General features: G+C 49.5%; 1 protein-coding gene and 1 pseudogene across 1 annotated transcript; both read right to left on the reverse strand.

Annotated features, from left to right (window-relative positions):
- Window positions 1-890: 890 nt before the first annotated feature.
- On the reverse strand, window positions 891-20,744 carry LOC102562241 (folate receptor alpha-like; annotated as a pseudogene).
- Window positions 11,204-12,148, reverse strand: LOC132243285 (olfactory receptor 51Q1-like). Its single transcript, XM_059727049.1, has one exon. The coding sequence runs from the start codon at window positions 12,146-12,148 to the stop codon at window positions 11,204-11,206; it is 945 nt and encodes a 314-aa protein (XP_059583032.1).
- Window positions 20,745-22,019: the final 1,275 nt, after the last annotated feature.

Here is a 22,019-nt window from a genome sequence, read left to right on the forward strand (position 1 = left end):
CTTTATTCCAGCTAAAGCAAAAAAGCAGACAAAGTCTCTGTGAAAAGGAAGAAGAGAATGAAACAAGAAACAGCAAGATCACCCCAAGGGCAGTGCCATTTATTCTGTGCCATTAAGTTAATCAAGGATCCCTCCCCCCCCCACCCAGAGTTGGCTCAAATCACAACAAGAGTGAGTTATTGGCATCCAATTGTCATCACCTTCACACCAAAGCAAAGAGCCCAATAGCTAAAGCATAGGCTCTGGACCAGGCAACACCCCTGTTTCAAAGAACAAGTGTCCCTAGAGACCTGAAGGCAACATGGAGAATGGATGCACTTGGAAACTGAGTAAGGCTGGAGGGAAAGGCCAAGAGCTGTGCTCTTCTTGCAGGGTCTCTATTCCATTTGCCTGGACAGTTAAAACACCCTTTCCTCCAGTGCACCACCCATTCCCTCACCCCATCATGGCTATTCTCTGAGTGCATGGAGATTGGGGGCAAAAGGAGGTGGTTCCCATACCTTTTGGGCCTTCTTGGGAAATGCATTTCCTTAAGCAGGGCTGGTTCATGCTTGTCCTGGTGCTCCTAGGCACTTGGCCCACCTCAGTTATTAGGTTATGTATTGCAGAGTTGCAGAACTGGAGGGTCTGCTACAGGCCAGGAAGGTGGGAGGGGGAGCATTCAGGTAACAGGTTCACAGAGGGGAACTGGTCTGGCTCTCCTGGTCCTGTTAGTCTCCCACGCAGCGGTTTACTTCCCAGGTCAGACCCTGGAGAAGGGAACAGGTTGCAGCATCCAGAGCAGCTGGGCACCCAGGGAAGCTTGCACAGAGTCCGAGTCCAGCAAGGAGGACCTCAGCAAGGGCCCCTAGCCATCATTACTCAAGCAAGGGGCACCAGCACCCATATCCTCACATCAAGGCCAGCAGAGCAGGGGGTAGCAGAATGAGGACAGCGGCTGGCAGGGAAGAGGAGGCTCCCACAACGGGTTTCCTAGCCATATCTGCAACAGCTCTCCCACCCCAGGAATAGTACTTGACCACGGCCACATTGGGGTTCCCCTGGGCAGGGTCGAACCACTTCTGAATGCAGCGCCCACTGCCCCATGGTGCTGTGATGTACTTGTAGGAGTCCGACCAGATCATCTCGCACAGGTCAGCTTCACGGGGGAAGACCTGCTTGAACGGCTGGTACACAGTGCCCCAGGGACAGTGGTTCGTTCCTGGAGACTATAGAGGAGAAGACAGCCGTAAGCAAGCAGCAGCTGGCAGGGATGGGCTGTCTGGGTCAGCAGGGACCCAAATATCCCAGGCCAGTGACTGAAGTGTACATGGCCTGGTCAAAGTGAGACTCAGTGCAAAGGCTGGTGGATGCCCTGGTTGGGTCTGAAAAGGAGATGCAAGGTTGAGCCTGGATGGAGGGGCTTATGAATGAGAAGAGATGGAGAACTGAGCACCCATAGGAATGAGGGCACCCAGGGCCTGGGGCTGGCTCCACCATGCAGCCACCTCTGTCTCTACCTCGGGCAACTGCACATACATTGTCATGAGCAACCCTGTGGAATAGACCTGCTTCCAACCCCCACACAACCCCATAGGCAAGGCCAGCAAAGTCAAGGGTATCTTAGGGCATTGGACCAATTGCATAAGCTGGGATGAAGTTAGACAAGTTCATGAATGCAAGGCATTCCTCCTTGAGGCCCTGGTTATAGGAAGCTGGGCACGGCGACTGAAGCACAGCCCAGGGGAGGGGTTGGGAGACCTTCAAGGTATGACAGAGGCCAGTTAGGAAAAAAAAAAAAAAAAAAGAACAGTAGTAAAAGAAGTAGGTATGGGACATCAAGGCCCATTACAAAAGAGCAGGGGAGTCAAGGCTGCAGGCACCTTTTTGGAGTAAAGTGACCTGTGGCCCAGTTCCAGCCCTTGTGCCAGTTCTCTTTTCAGGTGACGTAGTCCTTGCAGTCCTCCCACCGCTCCTCGCAGTCCTCCTTGCACAGTGGCACGTGGAGGATCCTCTCCCGCTGCCAGCTGCTATCCATCTGCATGGTCATAGACCTCAGCACCTCAGGGATCCAGCCACCTCCGAGCATCCCCAGATGCAGGCTGCACCCTGGGAAGCAGGGGTACCCCCCTTTCTCCTAGCTCCAACATGGTCACAGGTATTGCCTGGGGTGCAACAACTGGCTGGACAGACCCTTTGGGCAGGGGAGATCAGTCTCCCAGGCCCAAGAGCCTCCTCTGCCAGGGGCAGGGGGCATTCGTGCCTCGCAAGGTGGCTGGCTGGCATGACCAGCAAACACCACATGCCCCACAGGGATTGCGGCATACAGCATAGTAGGGCAGAGGCAGCTCAGCAGCCTCCGTTCAGGCTAGTGATCTAGCAAGGCCAGGCCAGTGAATGCCTCGACAGCAGGACTGAGCATCTGGGCAGCCAGAGACAGTGGTTGTGAGAGTGGAAGTCCTCCCACCCAGAGAAGAGCTGGATGAGCCGAGAGCAATGGGAGGGAAAGAGACCATCTCTGCTGCAAGCTCCAGTAACCAGGTGCACTGGAAGGCAACAACACATATAAACTCCTCTGGATAAACAGACATCAGCATCAGGTGGGAAGTGGCAGGAATAAAACCCAGCACCTTTGGCACTGGTGACATAATCCCCTCCTATTCAGGTCAAAAAGCCTCCTCTCCAGCTGGGACCAGGGAGAGTCACTCACAGGGCTGCTACTAGGGGAAGCTCCAGATACACACACACACACATGAGGATTGTGTTACCACATGTGCGTTAGCCCATGCTCACAGGAGCTGCACCAACCTTGACAATCCAGGGCCCCAGGGTGGGAGAGCACTCATAGAGACAGGTGTCCTGGATGAAGTGGCACTTGCACTTGCGTGACATCCCCCCGCAGTGGTTCCAGTTGAAGCGGTACAGGTAGGACTGGTCCCAGTGAGCCTCTGTACTGGTGTTGCCAGTGCAGCAGGCATTGGCCTTCCAGGGGGTGCACTACAACCAAGCCAAGGACAGGAGATCATCACAGCGAAAACACCAACTATTGCTGGGCGCTGTGGCAGTCTCCCCACACAGCCCCCGACTCCGCAGAAGGGGTGGTTTCAGGATCTCCGGGAGCTGGACATGGGGGCTGGAGGATCCATGGATGGGTGAGAGGGGGGAAGCTACCCAGGCAGTGGGGTGCAGAAGTGGTATTTGCTCTAGGGGCAGAGCCCAGGACTTTCTGCCTCAGTTGCACTGGCAGGCGGCTTTCCAGGGCTGAAGGGACACTGCGGTAAGATCGAGTCACAGAGCCATCTTGCCCCAAGCCCAAAGCAGCCAGGGTCTGGGGAAGGAGGATGCCCACCCACCCACCCTTGGGAGAAGGGGATGTGGTGGCAGCTGCAGTCCCAGGACTTTGCTCTGCTAGGATTGCTTGAATTAAGACCTGCTTCACCAGTGCTGTCAGCCCCTTCCTGCTCATGCATCTGCAGGCACAGGTGGGTCTGGAGAGGGCAGGGTGTGGTGCCATCACACCCCCCTGAGGTCCCCGAACTACCTAGACCTTAAAACCAGGTGCCTGGGAGAGGCCACAGCCTTTCTATCGAGACAGTATTAAGAGTCACTTGACTTCATGGCTCATTTTTATGTCCTCAGCTACTGCTAATGTCTTCACTCCACAGGTGTGATTCCCCTTTTTAAGGGTCTTGCAGTTCCATTAATCAAATTACCCTTTCTCCTCCACTTTGAATGGCAAATAGGCAGCCCTGGTCATCTTTTTTTCAAAGTTGGTTTTTGCTTTAGCTACAAGCCTCAACTCGAGTAAACAGCAAATCCAGTGAGGCCATAGCTGACAGCAAAAGGCTGGATGCACTATCAATATGCTCAAGAAGGCCAAGGTTTGCATCACTAATCTGAATTAAGTACAACTATAGGACTAATAAAAACAAATCTTTTACTACATTGGCCGACTTGTTGAGCATGTCTGTGTGGCAGAAATGCCACCGTATGTGTCCCTCTCCAGAAATCTGTCTCTGCCAGTGTGAGAGGCTGGTGCTGAATCCCTCAGGGAGGGGGATCTTCCTCCCTGATGAAATGACAAAAGCCTGGTGCATCGGAGATGGATGTTCTGGTCACCTGGGGAGGAAAAGCCCCGCTCACCAGCCTAGGTAGCCAGTGATGCATTTTTAAATTGGTTGGCTAGTGGCCACCACTGGCAGCTTCGATTGGACTGGGCTGATGAGGTCAGAGAGGTTATTTAAAGGCCTGGTCCAGGAAGAAGGGTAGCCATTAGCCATGCGGTCACCCAGGTGAAACTGAAACTGGCTCTCTCCTCAATACCGCATGCTCCAAGAGTGACCTGCCTCCTCTTGAAGACCTCCAGGGTCGGGGAGAGCCCCACCTACCTTGGGAGCCCGTTCCAGACCTTGGCCACTCTAACTGGGAAGAAGTTCTTCCTAATGTCCAGTCTAAATCTGCTCTCTGCTAGCTTGTGGCCATTATTTCTTGTAACCCCCAGGGGTGCCTTGGTGAATAAAACCTCACCATTTTCCTTCTGTGCCCCTGTGATGAACTTATACACGGTCACAAGGTCGCCTCTCACCCTTCTCTTGTGGAGGCTGAAGAGGTCCAGGTTCTCTAGTCTCTTCTCGTAGGGCTTGGCCTGCAAGCCCTTAACCATACGAGTGGACCTTCTCTGGACCCTCTCCAGGTTATCCGCATCCCTCTTGAAGTGTGATGCCCAAAATTCAATGCAGTACTCCAACTGCGGTCTGACCAGCGCCCAATAGAGTGGAAGTATCACCGCCTTGGTTCTGTTCGTCATGCATCTGCTGATGCACGATAAAGTGCCATTAGCTTTTCTGAGGGCTTTGTCACACTGATGACTCCTGTTCATCTTGGAGTCCACTAGGACTCCAAGATCCCTCTCTGCTTCCGTACCACAAAGAAGGTCATTTCCTAGGCAGTAGGTATGCTGGACATTTTTCCTCCCTAGGTGCAGCACTTTGCATTTTTCCTTCTTGAATTACATTCTGTTGTTCTCTGCCCATATGCCCAACTTGTCCAGGTCTGCTTGTAGTTGTTCCCTGCCCTTTGGCGTGTCCCCTTCTCCCCACTCTTCAATGTCTTCATCAGCAACTTGGACGAGGGAGTGAAGCGTATTCTGTCCAAGTCTGTGGATGACACAAAACTGTGGGAAGAAGTGGACACACCGGAGGGCAGGGAACAACTACAAACAGACCTGGACAGTTTGGACATATGGGCAGAAAACAACAAAATGCAATTCAACAAGGAGAAATGCAAAGTGCTGCACCTAGGGAGGAAAAATGTCCAGCACACCTACAGCCTAGGGAATGACCTGCTGGGTGGCACGGAAGCGGAAAGGGATCTTGGAGTCCTAGTGGACTCCAAGATGAACATGAGTCGGCAGTGTGACGAAGCCATCAGAAAAGCCAATGGCACTTTATCGTGCATCAGCAGATGCATGACGAATAGGTCCAAGGAGGTGATACTTCCCCTCTATCGGGCGCTGGTCAGACCGCAGTTGGAGTACTGCGTGCAATTCTGGGCTCCGCACTTCAAGAGGGATGCGGATAACCTGCATAGAGTCCAGAGAAGGTCCACTCATATGGTTAAGGGCCTGCAGACCAAGCCCTACGAGGAGAGACTAGAGAAACTGGACCTTTTCAGCCTCTGCAAGAGAAGGTTGAGAGGTGACCTTGTGGCTGCCTATAAGTTCATCACGGGGGCACAGAAGGGAATTGGTGAGGATTTATTCACCAAGGCGCCCCTGGGGGTTACAAGAAACAATGGCCACAAGCTAGCAGAGAGCAGATTTAGATTGGACATTAGGAAGAACTTCTTCCCAGTTCGAGCGGCCAAGCTCTGGAACGGGCTCCCAAGGGAGGTGGTGCTCTCCCCTATCCTGGGGGTCTTCAAGAGGAGGTAAGATAGGCATTTAGCTGGGGTCATCTAGACCCAGCACTCTTTCCTGACTATGCAGGGGGTCGGACTCGATGATCTATTGAGGTCCCTTCCGACCCAGCATCTATGAAGCTATGAATCTATTTGTTCAACCTGTCCAGGTCTGCTTGCAGCCGTTCTCTGCCCTCCGGCGTGTCCACTTCTCCCCACAGCTTTGTGTCATCCGCAAATTTAGACAGAGTACACTTCACTCCCTCATCCAAATCACTGATGAAGAAAATGAAGAGTATCGGTCCCAGGACCGAGCCCTACGGGACCCCACTGCCCACACCCTTCCAGGACGAAACCGACCCATCCACCACGACTCTCTGGGTGTGACCCTCTAGCAAATTCGCCACCCACCAGACTGTGTAGTCATCCAAGTCACAGCCTCTTAACTTGTTCACCAGTATGGGGTGGGATACTGTATCGAAGGCCTTCCTGAAGTCTAAGTATACGACATCAACCCCTACTCCTGCATCCAGGCGTTTTGTAACCTGGTCATAAAAGGAGACTAGATTGGTCAGGCACGATCTGCCTGCTACGAACCCGTGCTGGTTTCCCCTCAGCATAATTTGTCCTGCCAGGCTCTCGCAAATTTGAGCCTTGATAATTTTTTCAAAGATTTTGCCACAGATGGAGGTGAGACTGACTGGCCTTTAGTTGCCCGGGTCCTCCTTCCTCCCCTTCTTGAAAATGGGGACAACATTGGCCCTTTTCCAGTCCTCCAGGACCTGGCCCGTGTGCCATGAGTGTTCAAATATTCCCGCCACTGGCTGTGCAATGACGTCAGCCAGTGCCTTCAGTATCCTCAGATGGAGCTCATCCGGTCCTGCTGACTTAAAGGCATCCAGTTCCTCCAAGTGACTCTGCACCATCTCAGGGTCTACGCATGGCAGTCTGGCGCCTTGCTGCTGCCTCTCTACAACCCCAGTGAGAGCCTTGTCTTGCCCATCACTTAGGAACACTGAGGCAAAGAACTCATTGAAGAGTTCAGCCTTGTCCCCCCTGTCCGTCAACAATTGCTTCTGCCCATTTAGTAGGGGTCCTATTCCTCCCTGGGCCTTCCTTTTACTCCCTATATATCTAAAAACCAAATTTTTGTTGTCCTTTACTTGGGATGCCATCCTCAGCTCCATGGTAGCTTTGGCCCGTCTAACTGCCTCCCTACAAGCACGAGCAGAGGAGGTATACTCCTCTTTATTTATCTCTCCCCATTTCCACTTTTTATGTGCCCCGCTTTTGGCCCGCAGGCTGCCCTGGATTTCTCTGGTCAGCCAAGGAAGCCTCCTGGCCCCTTCCCCCCTATTTTCCTGCATCGGGATCGCCTCCCTCTGTGCCCGAAGGATCATTTCCTTATCGCACAGCCACCCTTCCTGGGCTCCCATCTCTTCAAAACTCCTACTCTGCAGTGCATCCTTGACTAAATGCCTGAGTTCATTGAGATCAGCTTTCCTAAAGTCTAGCACTTTCACCCTACTAGTTACCTTACCCACTCGCCGTCTTATGAAGAATTCTATTATTTGGTGATCACTGTCTCCCATAGACCACCGATCTGTAGGTCTCCTACCATGTTATTCCCCGTTGCCAATACCAGGTCCAGTAAGGCATTCCCCCTGGTGGGATCATGTACCTACTGCATCAGATGGAGGTCCTGTACACAGGATAGGAACCTGTTGGAATGGTGAGACTTTTCTGTCTGTATCTCCCAGCAGATGTCTGGGTAGTTTAGGTCCGCCATGGCTACTGCCTCCCTAGTTTTTATGGTCTCCAAGAGATGCCTCAGGAGCCCCAAATCTAGTTCTTCCCCTTGGTGTGGGGGTCTGTAGCAGACCCCTACCATCAAATCCCTTTCTCTTTGACCTCCATGTAACCTAATCCACAACCCTTCTACTTTCTCCTCCTCAGATTGTGTTTTGATAAGGGTCGATGTATATCGCTCTTTGACATAGAGCACAACCCCTACCCCTCTCTTCCCCACCCTGTCCTTTCTGTACAGCTTATAACCCTCAATATGTAACGCCCAGTCGTGGGAAGAATCCTACCAGGTTTCTGTTAGCCCTACTAAGTCGTAGGTGTTTTCTGCATGCAGGAGCGCTAGTTCATCCTGCTTGCTCCCCGTGCTCCTAGCATTAGTTTACAGGCACCTGAGCCCTGTGACTGGCACCTTTGTTGCCAGTCACAACAGTTTCTAGCCAGTACTGGACGCCTGCTGTCTGCTGAGCTACCCAAGGGCACCCAAAACTCCGGCTGCAGGCAGCATCTGGGCAGAATTATGGAGTCCTAGAACAGCAGGATTGAAAGGCATCTCAGACGGTTATGTCTAGTCCAGTCCTCTTATCAAGGCAGGAGCATCTCTGTTTGAACCATGCACCCCTCCTGGGGCAGGGGGCTGCACTCTATGATCTTCTGAGGTCCCTTCTAGCCCTAATGTCTATGAAATCCTATGGTCATGTTTGTTGAATTTGTTCTTACAAACTTCTAAGCGTGGAGATTCCACAACCTCTCATATTCACCTCTTCTAACACTTGACCACCAACCTAGTGAGAAGGTTCTTCTTCACATTCAACCTAAAATTTCCCTCATGGTAATTTAAGGCCGTTGCTTCTAGTCATGTTCCCTATGACCACAGATAAAAGCTCATCTTCATCCTGTGTAAAAGCAACCTTCAGGTTTTGAGAAAGACTAGTATCACATCATTTCTCTGTCTTCTCTTATCAAGGCTAAATAAGCTTAGGTCATTCAGACTTTCCTCATAAGTGTTTTCTTTTCCCAGGGCTCTAATCATTTTTGTTGCTGTCCACTGGACTCTTATGTCCATATCCTTCTTGAAGTGCGTTATCCAAAAATGGACAAAGGACTCCAGGGAAGACCTCAGTGCTGCCAAAGAGAGTAGAAGAATCACATCCCCTGACTTGCAAATATCCCTTGTACTGATAAAGTCCAATATGAAATAGGCTTTTTATTTTTTGCAACATGAGCACACTGTTGACTCATATTCCCAGGTCCCTCTCTGCAGCCTAGCCAGCTCCTCTCCAGTCTGTATGTGTGCATGTCATTATCCCATCCCAAGGATGAGACTTTGCATTTCTCCCTGTAGAATTCCTCCTGGTTGATTTTGAACCATTTCTTCAGGTTATTCAGCTCATTCTGGATCCTAACCCTGCCCCCCATGGTGCCTCCAACTCCACCCTCCTGGGTGTCATCTAAAGATCTGCTAAGTGTGTACTCAATACCAGCACCCACATCCATGAAGATGTCAAATAGTATCAGACCTATGTCAGATCCCTGTGGAACCCCATGTGATACTCCCTCCCAACCAAACTTGAGTTGCACATCTCACAGTAGCTGGGGCAGAGGCAGTCTGGATTGCTTTTCAGACTGTCACCCCATCACTTCTACCTCATTTGGTTGTGTAGCCACTTAAACCAGAACTGGATCCAACCCAGGAGACTTCCAGGAGCAAGGATGTTTGTCTGATGCCTGTAACTACCTCAGGGGAGTAAGAGTAGAAGCATAAAAGGGGGAATAAAGCCTGGGAAGCTAAAGGACAGTGTTGGCAAAAGAGAAACTGATCTCAAGGAAATTGAAGTTAAAAGGAGGCTTCGAACCATGGGAGCAGGGAAGCCATAAAACAGCCTGTGGATAGGAGCAGTGGGAGGAAAACACCTCACCTGGTTTTTGATAGAGTTTCAATCAGCCTGTGTTCATACTGTCCAATGCAACAGCAGGGGACTGGATCTGATGACCATGGAGACCATTCCAGCCCCATGTTCTTATGACATACAGCTGACACCGTCCAGGGCTATTCATAACGCATTCAGCAATCTTACAGCTTTTCAATTTCCTGTCTCTCTTTCATGGGCTTCGTACTTCCAGCCCATCCCCATAAACACACTGCATGACTCTAGTCATCTGAATTCCTGACGGCAAACCTTGCCTCTCCCTGGTTTTAATCTCTCCTGTCTCCCTGGGTTAACCACAATAATTCATGGAAGCACAGCCCAGTGATAGATGCAAATGCATTACAGCTTTCTTAAAACAATTTCCTATCTGTTCTCTATGCATCTCCTGCTTTTGTTTACTGCCCTGCTCCTTTCTGTACACTGAATTGCTCTGGTCATGGACCGCTTCACAATGCCGGTTGTTGTCTCAAGTCATTTTAGTGTGTTTTGCAAGAGAAAGTGCTAACGTCATTTTAAAGACATCAGTAAATATTATCCAGTACTTTTAGGTCACTTATGTGTAAAAAAATTTAAAAAAATTAATAAATAATGATTTTTTAAAAAGAGCAGGGAGGAGGTTCAGAATGGATTAAAATGGTCAGGAAAGTTCACAGTGGAATGAATTATCATCTTGTAAGAGCATTTAAGATATCCAGTAAGACAGCAGAAGCTATGATCGTTATTATGTGTGTTATTGCAGAACACATGACCCATTGTAGTAGCCATGGAAAGACGCCTGAATGAAAATGTGGTTCCTGCCCCAGAGAGCATACTATCTAAGGAACTGAGAGAGAGAGAGAGAGAGGAGTACAAGTACAAAACTGAACAAAATTTCTCAGGGGATTGTCAGTGCTTTCATCACACCAACAGTAATGAATATGTAATATAGGAGATATACCCACACTATAAATACCACAAATGAAGAAGCATGTATTTATGATGGAAACCAACCAAAAAAGGAGGAGTGTGAGAATAGTGGGAATGATGATTTGTTTTCCATTTTTCTTTGGAGTCTTGTTTTGTTTTGTTTTTAAAGAAAGTTCCTCACTGGCTTAACTCACAAATGGAAGAAAATAACTAGCATAATATTTGCTAAACACTCGCCACTCCTGCACTTTGATGAGCTCCTTAATTAGGCAAGGACTAAAAAATGAAGCCAAGAACATCATGCGGGGTCTCACAACATGCTACGCTGGGCTTCATTCACCAGTGATGTGCTGAACTTGAACGGGTGCTGATACATAGGAGTTAAGCCCAGGTGCTTCCCATGCTGCCTTCTGTCCTATCCATGAACCCATGGAAGTGGTTCATCAGGGCCTGACTTCAACTCAGTTGAAGAGCTTGTCATTAAAGAGACTGGATCACACAATTCACCACCATGAGTCCCCTTATAGCTTGTGGATTTGGGGAGATTTAAACCTGATAATATTCATGTTTTCCAGCTGAAGAGCGATCTTGAATATCTTCTCCCAGAGTGCAACAAAGACATGCAAGGGTGTCATCATCATGATTATATCACAGGGAGATGTCCCTTGGCAGTGAACATCTCTCAGTCACATCTTCCTTTGCATGAAGACTCTGGAAATCCCCTTGCGGATCTGCTTCGTTTTAATACTGTATATGATGGGGTTTAGCACAGGGGGGACAAGAAGGTAGATGTTTGCCATGAGGACATGAACCAGTGGAGAAGCGTGGTGGCCAAACCGGTAAACCACAGATAAGCCAATCATGGGGATGTAGAGTGCTAGCACAGCAAAGATGTGGGACAGACAGTTGTTGAGGGCCTTCAGACGTTCCTTCCAGGATGCAATGCCCAGGATTGTCTTAAAAATCAAAGCATAGGACACAACAATGAGCAAAGGGTCTAATATCATTATAAGGGAAACTAGAACTAACCCATACAGTCTGTTGAATGTGGTGTCTGCACACGCCAGCCGCATCAGATCCTGGTGCAGACAGTACGGATGGGACAGCACACGGGACTTACAAAACGGTAACCTTCTCAGCATGAGCGCTAGTGGCAGTGGCAGAAATGTGCTCCTGCCCAGAATAGCCAGGCCTATCATGGCGATTCTGGCATTGGTGAGGATGGAGCCATATCTCAGAGGCTTGCAGATGGCCACGTAGCGGTCAAAGGCCATGGCCAGGAGCACGGAGGACTCTATGAAAGAGAATAAGTGAACAAAACAAAACTGAGCAAAGCAGGATTCAAAGCCAATTTCTCTGGAGTTCAACCAGAATAGTTTGAGCACCGTTGGCATCGTAGAGAGCGACAAGCCCAGATCGGTGAGGGCCAGCATAGAGAGGAAATAGTACATGGGCTCATGCAGGCTGGGGTGCGTCTTGATGACAAACAGGATCGTGCAGTTCCCTACCAGTGCAACAAGGTAAATGGAAGAGAAGGGGATGGAGAGCCAGGAGTGTTCTGCTTCTAGCCCGGGGATGCCCGTCAGGATGAACGTGAACAGGGTGGAGTTGTTGCCGCTGAGAGATGACATGATGCACTGGAGAAGACCTGCCCTGAAAGTTAAAAGGTGGAGGCACCTATAGAGGAGAGGAAAACAGATATATTGAAGCAATAATAGATAATTTTCAACATCTTGTGACCCAAGGTTGTCTGGAAGGCTTGTTTTGGCCCTAACGATCCAGCAAGTCAGTAAGGCATACATAAGTTTCTTTTTCTTTGACTCACTCAATAGTAGGGATGCAGCTTAGATGAGCCCTTGGGCAGAAAAATCATTTTCTCAAGCACCGGTAAAGCAGCAGCTACATCTGGTATTTACTGAAGGATAGATCTGCTGTTTTCCCATGCTGGAGGAATGACATCTTGTGCCTGGAAATGCATGTAACATCTCCCCCTATTATAGAGCTTGTCCAAAAAAAGATACTATCAAGATGTTAGCAGTATTATCATATTGCTCCTGAATTAGTACACAGAAGTACAGCAAACAGAATAAGAGAACAGGTTTCAGATCCAAAATAGCTGAGTTCCTTGTGTCTAAGTCAGGCAATGCTGCAACCATGGCACATCCATACGAAATACAGTAAATAGAAAGGAGGAGGGAACCCTGGATCATTTCTGGGCTGAGTAGGAAAACTTGATTGGCTGTCGTCTTTGCAAAGAGTGGAGCGTACTTAAACAATGGATTTTTTTAAGATTGTTCTCAAGTTTATTCTACCGATGCCCTCCATAATACATAGTATTTTATCCAAGAGTTTTCTTCATCAAACTTTATGAGGCAAATGATCTGGGACTATTCAGCTGGAGGAAGAAAAGTTTGAGTGGGAATGTGGTGACCATCTATCAGTATGTAATGTGTGACTATTGGGAGGTGGGAAATAAACTGTTCATTAGGGCACCCCAGGGAAGACAAGGAGCAATAGCCATAAACTGTTAGAGGATGGTTTAAGGTTGGATTTAAGAAAGAACCTGTTTACAATAAGTAGACTTCCCAAGGAGGTGCTGCAGTACCCAACTTCGGAGGTCTTCAAGAGGAGGCTGGACGGACACGTTGTTGGGATCATTTGATCTCAGCACTATTCCTGCCCAGAGCAGGGGGTTGGATTTGATGATCCTTTGAAGTCCCTTCCAGCCCTTAATTTTTATGATTTCTACAATTTGATTCCCCATGGGTGCAAGTGCTTGTGGGGGGAGGAGGGGGGAAGAAAGGTTTTTGGCTAGGACCTGGAGAATGATAGGTCTAGACTAGGGCTTTGCAGGGGAAAGCTAGTACAAGTTACCACATGTCCTGATCTCCTTGTAGAAGTGATGGAGATTTCATTTCAGGTGTGGACTGGAGAATGAGAGATGCAGTTCTAACAATCAGGGCTTTACTTAAAGCAAATTCTTGCAAAAGGGGCTCATGGATAGATTTTGCTTTTACCCATGGAGGCAGGGCTCACAGTGATTCATTCTATTGAGTTTATCCAGGGATAAAGGAGTCCCTCCCAACCAGATGTGGTAACCAGCAAAGCCCAGAAGCCTAGGAAGTACCCTTGGTAGAGCATAGACATAACTACACCTACATCATCCCAACCAGTGTCTGTGCAACCTCTTCTTGAACCCCTCCAAGGACAGCCCACCACTTCCCTTGGCAGTGCAGGCCATGAATTGCACTGCTTCGCGGTGTTCAAATAGGAAGAAGGCAGGTGCCAACCTGTTGCCATTCATTTCTTAGGTGATTCAGTCAGGCATTTTCCATTCAAGAGAAATTAGGGCATCTGTGAGAAACAGGGCTGGTTCCTTAAATTCTCTAAGTTATTTCAGGCCTGATCTCAAGCTCAGAGCAGTCAATGCGTGTCTCTACCCAGATTGCATGGGGACCAGGATGTGAGTCTTACAGAAATAGCACAAAGGAGGAGGGATCCTTTGCTTTTGGCTGTGGAAAAGAGGTTTAACTGAGCAAGGGACTGAACTGGTTAACTTTACTGTCGTTTTCTCCTGAATAATGAAGTTTCCCAGTACCTGCATGGGAAGAGATTTCTAGCATAGAAAAATCTATTTCACCTACACTGCACACACTCCCATGCATATGCCAGGTTAAAACTAGGCATTTTAATGTTGTTCTGTGAATGGTGCAGTTTCTATATGAAGGTACTGAATCTTGTTACCATGGTTCTGACTAACCATATTAGACTGTAATTAACAGAGATATATAAATGACATGCAGGTGAGCAAGGAGGCACTCATGTTAGGAAGCAGTAGGCGATAGGCAGAAGTACATCCATGATAAGGTGCCTATTTGAGAAACTAGTATTTGCCAAGCAAGAGCTTCTCTCAGGTTGTACGTGCTTCTTTCCCAAACTTCGGGAAAGAAATTTGGTGTCCAAAAGCTTGTCTAGCTTGCTTTGCAAATATTTAATTGGTCCAGTGAAAGTTGATACCAAGCAAGTCTAGTTTCTCATGCATTTTCTGGAGCATCCCAACACAACACTGCACTGCTAATAAGGACCACCAAGGAACAAATATAGCCTAGTACTCAAAGGTTGAGAAGGCAAGAGACATTTTTTCCTAAATCACCATTTTCCTGGAAAAGCAGCAGTCAGTTTGGGAAGGCCCACCGTTTGAGCATGGTTTGGATCCAGCGGTGCCCAGCATCGTCAGCCCAGGAGGTTTGGTGGGAGACTTAATCTTTCTTACACACCGATGCTCCTGCTCAACAGCTGAACTGTTGGGGCTGTGCTAACAAAGTCTATGCTGGATGTCCTAAATGATCCCTTAGACATTTCAATAGTGCCTTGGCCAAGGGAGGAAAACTCCAGCAGGCTCCTGGAGTTGTCTGGCAAATGGTATCTTGAAGTCCCCTCAGTGATGTTTGGGAGATTTTTAGGTAACCTCAGCAAACACAGAGAAGAAATAAGGTCCCAGGGTTTTGTCTGGGAGGGGAATCAACCCCCAGCAGCACTGACCAAAGGACCTGGCAGATCCTCGACGGCCAACTCTCTTTGGTCCCTGCCAGGGTGTTTGAGCTGCACACCGGGAATCCTCAGTGACTTTCTCCAGGCTACAGGAGGAGATCATCACACGGCTTCTTTGTTCCTATAATTCAAAGTTTAAGTCTACAGCCAAAGCAGGTCGTGGGGAAGAAGCTAAGGCAGTGAAAACTGAACTAAAGACGTTGCATATCCACTCTGCTTTATTGGCTACCCCCACATCACTGGGCTGGCAAAATGCTTGCCAGGAGGAACAAGCCCTGAAAAAAAGTGATGTACTGAAAGGAGTTCATCCCCACTCTCATGGTCCCCTCCCACATGCCAGACTCACCCACCCTGTCCAAGGGCAGCTTCCACCTGGAAACAGAGGGCCGGGGCCAGTCGCTCTCCTCCCAGGCTGCCTGCCCATACCTTCTTGTACCGTCCCCGTGAACACGCCCCAGGCAGCTCGGCAGCAGTGTTAGCTCCCCGGGGACAAAGGGATGCAGGTGCATGCAGAGAGCTCAGACCCTGCAGGCAACTAGGGGTCAAAGCTGCCCTACATGACACCCAAGTACCCTGCAACCTTCAGCATGACTTGGGTCTGACAGTCGTGCAGCAGTCACAGGCCAGGCCCCATAGTGCCACGAGCTGCACAAAACCCACCCCAGGAAGAAAGAGCCAGGTCTGTCCTGTGCTGCACACACAGAGCCCCAGCTGGAACAATCACCTGCCTCTATGTTTAGCACTGTATAGAAGTATGTGATAAAAGGACCAGGGAAAAAGTAAAATTCTCTCTTTTTATTTTGTGGGTCTTAGAGATGGTCCTGCTTTGAGCAAGGGGTTTGGACTAACTAGGTCATGTCAACCAAGACTTTCTATCCAGGTCTCTGAAATCTCCAATGATAGAGACTCTACAACCTCTCTGGGTAGCCTGTTGCACTGTTTTTAGTTGTCAGTATTCTTCTGCTAAGAAAATTGAGAGTGCCTCCTTGAGGTCCCCTCTACCCCTCTCTTTCTAGGAATTTATGACCCAAGCCTAGAAGAGATGGACCACATTGCTTTCCACAAAAAGCATGCTAGGCAAGATGCAGGGAATCCCCCCCCCACATCTACAAACAAAAGAAGTTGATCACATCCTCTTCAGTTTCTGGCTGAAGTCAAAATAATGCATTTCTGGGATACTAGATACCTGGTTCTTTTTTACAGATATGGATAACCTCCCTGATCCCATCTATGTCTTTGTGCGGTCCAAGTTCGCTACAGTATTTAATGAGAGTAAGACTAGCATCTGTACCATCCACAACTTCAGGAGCTTTATTCCAGCCAAAGCAAAAAAGCAGACAAAGTCTCTGTGAAAAGGAAGAAGAGAATGAAACAAGAAACAGCAAGATCACCCCAAGGGTAGTGCCATTTATTCTGTGCCATTAAGTTAATCAAGGATCCCTCCCCCCCACCCAGATTTGGCTCAAATCACAACAAGAGTGAGTTTCTGGTATCCACGTGTCATCACCTTCACACCAAAGCAAAGCAAAGAGCCCAATAGCTAAAGCATAGGCTCTGGGCCAGGCAACACCCCTGTTTCAAAGAACAAGGGTCCCTGGAGACCTGAATGCAACATGGAGAATGGGTGCACTTGGAAACTGAGTAAGGCTGGAGGGAAAGGCCAAGAGCTGTGCTCTTCTTGCAGGGTCTCTATTCCATTTGCCTGGACAGTTAAAACTCCCTTTCCTCCAGTGCAACACCCATTCCCTCACCCCATCATGGCTATTCTCTGAGTGCATGGAGATCGTTGGCAAAAGGCGGTGGTTTCCATACCCTTTGGGCCTTCTTAGAAAAATGCATTTACTCAAGCAAGGCTGGTTCATGATTGTCCTGGTGCTCCTAGACACCTGGCCCCCCTCAGTTATTAGGGTATGTATTGCAGAGTTGCAGAACTGGAGGGTCTGCTACAGGCCAGGAAGGTGGGAGAGAGAGCGTCCAGGTAACAGGTTCACGGAGGGGGACTGGTCTGGTTCTCCTAGTCCTGTTCATCTCCCACGCAGCTTTTACTTCCCAGATCAGAGCCTAGAGAAGGGAACAGGTTGCAGCATCCAGAGCAGCTGGGCACCCAGGGAAGCTTGTACAGAATTTGAGTGTAGCGAGGAGGACCTCAGCAAGGGCCCCTAGCCATCATTACTCAAGCAAGGGGCACCAGCACCCATATCCTCACATCAAGGCAAGTGGAGCAGGGGGCAGCAGGATAAGGAGAGCAGGTGGCAAAGAGGGGGCTCCCCCTGCAAGTTTCCTAGCCAAATCTACAGCAGCTCTGCCATGCCAGGAATAGTACTTGGCCACAGCCATGTTGGGGTTCCCCTGGGCAGGGTTGAACCACATCTGGATGCAGCACCCGCTTCCCCGTGGTGCTGTGGTGTACTTGTAGGAGTCCGACCAGATCTTCTCGCACGGGTCAGCTGTGCGGAGGAAGACCTGCTTGAATGGCTGGCACACAGTGTCCCAGGGACAGTGGTTCATTCCTGGAGATGACAGAGGAGAAGACAGGAGTGAGAATGCAGCAGCTGGCAGGGACTGCCTGTCTGGGTCAGCGGAGACACAAACATCCCAGGCCAGTGACTGAAGTGCACATGGCCTGGTCAAAGTGAGACTCAGTGCAAAGGCTGGTGGATGCCCTGGTTGGGTCTGAAGTGGGGATGCAAGGTTGGGCCTGGATGGAGGGGCTTATGGATGAGAAGAGATGGAGAGCTGAGCACCCATAGGTATGAGGGCACCCAGGGCCTGGAGCTGGCTCCAGCATGTAGCCACCCCTAAATCTACCTTGGGCAACTGCACATACATTGTCATGAGCAACTCTGTGGAATAGAGCCGCTTCCAACCCCCACACAACCCCATAGGCAAGGCCAGCATTAAGTCAAGGGTATCTTAGGGCATTGGACCAATTGCATAAGCTGGAATGAAGCTAGACAAGTTCATGACTGCAAGGCATTCCTCCTTGGTGCCCTGGTTATAGGAAGCTGGGCACGGCGACTGAAGCACAGACCAGGGGAGGGGTTGGGAGACCTCCAACGTATGACAGAGGCCAGTTAGGAAAAAAAAAAGAAAAGTAGTAAAGAAGTAGCCACGGGACATCAAGACCCATTACAGAAGAGCAGGGGAGGCAAGGCTGTGGCAGCTTTTCGGGAGTTCAGTGACCTGTGGCCCAGTTCCAGCCCTTGTGCCAGTTCTCTTTTCAGGTGACATAGTCCTTGCAGTCCTCCCACCACTCCTCGCAATCCTCCTTGCACAGCGGCACGTGGAGTATCCTCTCCCGCCGCCTGCTGCTTTCCATCTGCATGGGCACAGACCTCGGCACCTTAGGGATCAAGCCAGTGCTGTCAACCCCTTCCTGCTCATGCATCTGCAGGCAGGGGTGGATCCGGGGAGGGCAGGGTGTGGTGCCATCACCCCCCTTCCCTCCACCCCCGAGGTCCCCGAGCTACAGAGACTTTAAAACCAGGTGCCTAGGAGAGGCCACAGCCCTTCTATTGAGAAGGTACTAGGAGTCACTTGACTTCATGGCGCATTTTCATGTCCTCGGCTACTGCTAATCTCTTTACTCCACAGGTGTGATTCCCTTTTTTAAGGGTCTTGCATTTCCATTAATCAAGTTACCCTTTCTTCTCCACTTTGAATGGTAAATAGGCAGTCCTGGTCATCTTTTTCAAAGATGGTTTTTGCTTTAGCTACAATCCTCAACTCGAGTAAACAGCAAATCCAGTGAGGCCATAGCAGACAGAAAAAGGCTGGATGCACTATCAATATGCTCAAGAAGGCCAAGGTTTGCATCACAAATCTGAATTAATTACAACTATAGGACTAATAAAAACAAAACTTTTTACTACATTGGCCGACTTGTTGTGCATGTCTGTCTACTGGAATGTGGACCGATTTGGCAAGTGACAAAAAGTTACTTGTTTTTGCTTTGATCTTAAACTGAATAATATAGCCCCAGGCCCCCGGCATATTGGTAAATCATTTAAATACTCTTTAACTGGAGAAAAGTGTTGGGGTGCAGTGCATCACCACATATAATATCTGCACCCCCTTTCAAAAAGCTAAATTTATCCATGACCACATCCCTGCCAAGCACCAGACTCTAGCATCAGGGCCAAGCCTTGCAGGCCTGGGGGACTTTGTGGTTCCTCCCTTGCCCGTACCAGGTGAGAGCTGGGATAATGAGTGTCAGAGCCCACAGCCCCTTCACCTGGCCATGAAGCTCTCCCACCAGGCCCAGGTTGGCCTTGTGGTGCTTGGCATCCATGCAGACGTTCAGCAATGACGCCCCAGCAGGGCTGGCAATGCAGGCAATCCACAGGCCTAGCAGGACCCACTGTGCTGCCATCTCTCTGCAAAAACAGGACAACGTAGAAATAGGAGAGAGAAGAGCAACTTCAGAGAAGGGGCTGGTCCACCTGCATTCAGATGGGTGCAGTTATGCCAGGGGCTCTCAGCAGGTGAGGGGACCCCACAGGGGATGTCAGCACTGTAAAGTACCCCTCAGTGCTTTACACCCCCCTATATGAGCTTCCTGCTCTCTTCAGGGCCATTGCACATAGGCTGGGGATAGGGGCTGAGCTGTGCCAATGCTCTTGCTGGGACTTAAACCCAGAGGGTCCTGCCCCTCTTCTCAAGCTCAGATTGACACTGCATTGGGGTTAGGAAGTGTGTCCACCCCAGTCAAACTGGTATGGACTGGGCAGGTTGCCTTCTTCTGCAGAGCGAGCCTGGCCTCATCCTGGGATCTCTTGAGCATCTATTAACAACCTTCTGTGATGGCCATATTCACATCTGGTGCCATAGCTGACTGTTGAGGGCACTTACCCTGAAAGGAGGAGATCTGGACTCTCCTTACCCCCATACACAAAGGGGGCTTGTATCTGAATCTGTCTGGCTTCCAGGTTTGGTACTGTAATCCCCAGGCTGCAACCCTACCCTAGTCTCACTCTGCTGTGCTACTTTTGAAGCTCATCCACTGGGCAGCCCAGAGTGGGGAAACATGTGGAGTAGAAGAAATAATCCAAGATGGAGAATGTGGGCTTGGTGAAATAGCTGTTGTCCTGACTTCAAAAGAGGTTTTGGTTTTAGCCTGGAAATTGTCCCTGAAGGGAGCAGAGACTTGCCCAATGTCCTGTTTGTAATGCGCTTGAAACAATAGCCATTAAATACAGGGGGCAGGGGATCAGCTTCAACATGCGGGGTGGAAGGTGGCCTTGCCAATACCTAGTGGGGTGGGGGGTTAAAGACCTGGCAATGGAGAAGTTGGAGGGATTCATCTTCCGAGTCCACATGCACGTAGGTCCCATGAACCAAGCTCTCCTGCTTCACTTAGATACTGGGGTTTAAACATGGCAGGGGTCTCCTAGGTTTGTGCGCTCGTGTATATCTGTGCATGGCCTAGCCAGGTGAAGCATACTGGGAGTTCTCAGTTTACACGTGTACACTCTGGTGTTCAACTGCAGGGGTAACAATATTGCAGTCTGTCCATCTACGCCCCCAACACCAGCTCCATGGCTAGAAACCTATCATGCAGGTGCTCAGAGAGCCACAGGTCTGTGTCCTTTGTTTCCTTTTCCGCAGAGTGCAACACCCAACTGGGGCCTCTCACTTCATGAGGGCTTTCTGGAAGTTGCAATGGAATATATTCATGCTAGGGACATGGCATCTCCATCCTTGGAGTTTTTGAAGACCTGGCTAGACAAAGCCTTGTCTGGGATCATGTAGTTGGGGCTGCTCCTGCTTTGAGCTGGGGGCTGGACTAAATGTGACCTCATGAGGTCCCTTCCAACCCACATTGTCCATGAATCTATTATTCTAATTCTTCAAAGAGCTTCTGCTGCTAGACTGGACAACTAAGACACACACACTGAAAAAAAATAATGGATTTTACTTTTTCCCCAAAGATTTAAAGTTGAATAAATACAGAACTTGGATTTCTTTGGCCCGTTGAGGGAATTGCACACATTGGTACCTGTATGCAATGGTGCCCTGAAAGTTGCATGCATGGATGGTTTCATGTGTTCCTGACTCAGCTGGTCTATAAGGGGCCAATCTACCCTTTCAGAAATAAAACTTATCATGTCACTAATGTAAAAATCAAGATTTAAGGACTGTTACTCATTTCCCAGCTGTGTAGATTGGGATGCAATAAAACAGGAGAAATTCATGAGGGAGCTAGCAAAGTGAGGCCACAAAGAAGCCCGGGTACCAATGGAAGTCAGGGTTGGCAAGTGCAACACTCATTAGCAGCAAAAAAATGTGATATTCACCCTTTTGAATACCTTCTCAATCAATGATCCCCTACCTTCTCACCCTGTAGCTGAATGAGTGGTACAGGGTCAGTTAGTGGGCTAGATCCCAACCTAATGGGTCTGGTAGAGTTGGCTTTTGGGCTGAATCCTGACCAGCGTAAGCCCACGGGCTTGATCCTGTGCATGTGGCATTCTCCCCATATCAACCCTGCACACCTAATCCACCCCCCTTGCTAGGTCAGTGTGTAGGGTCTCACTTCCTCCTTTTCCAAATGTCATTTAACCAGCAGGGCTGCTCAAGAGTTAGGACAAGGCCTCACAGGCTGGATCTGGCCCACTGTCAGGGACCCCAATCAGGCAGGCCGGCCTGGGCCAAGTGCCCCAACAGCCACACCTGTGGTGAACCTCAGCCAATGAACCCTGCCCCAATCTAAAACCAGTGAGTAGCTTGGCTGGCTGCTGGGAGTACTGCTTGCCCATGTAGCACCAGCTGAGACCTGGTTCTGACCTGGGTTTGCTGTAGCAAGTGTCCTGGCTCCTGTACTCTAGTTGTCCTGCTTCCTTCCTGCCCCAGTCTTGACTTAGATCCAGGAGAAATCCAGAGCCAATTGTTAGGGTGACAATATTTGGATCTTGGGGAGCACTGAATTGGCAGCTGAATAAAGGCATGACC

The sequence above is a fragment of the Alligator mississippiensis genome, chromosome 1 (assembly GCF_030867095.1).
Source record: "Alligator mississippiensis isolate rAllMis1 chromosome 1, rAllMis1, whole genome shotgun sequence".
Lineage (NCBI taxonomy): Eukaryota > Metazoa > Chordata > Crocodylia > Alligatoridae > Alligator > Alligator mississippiensis.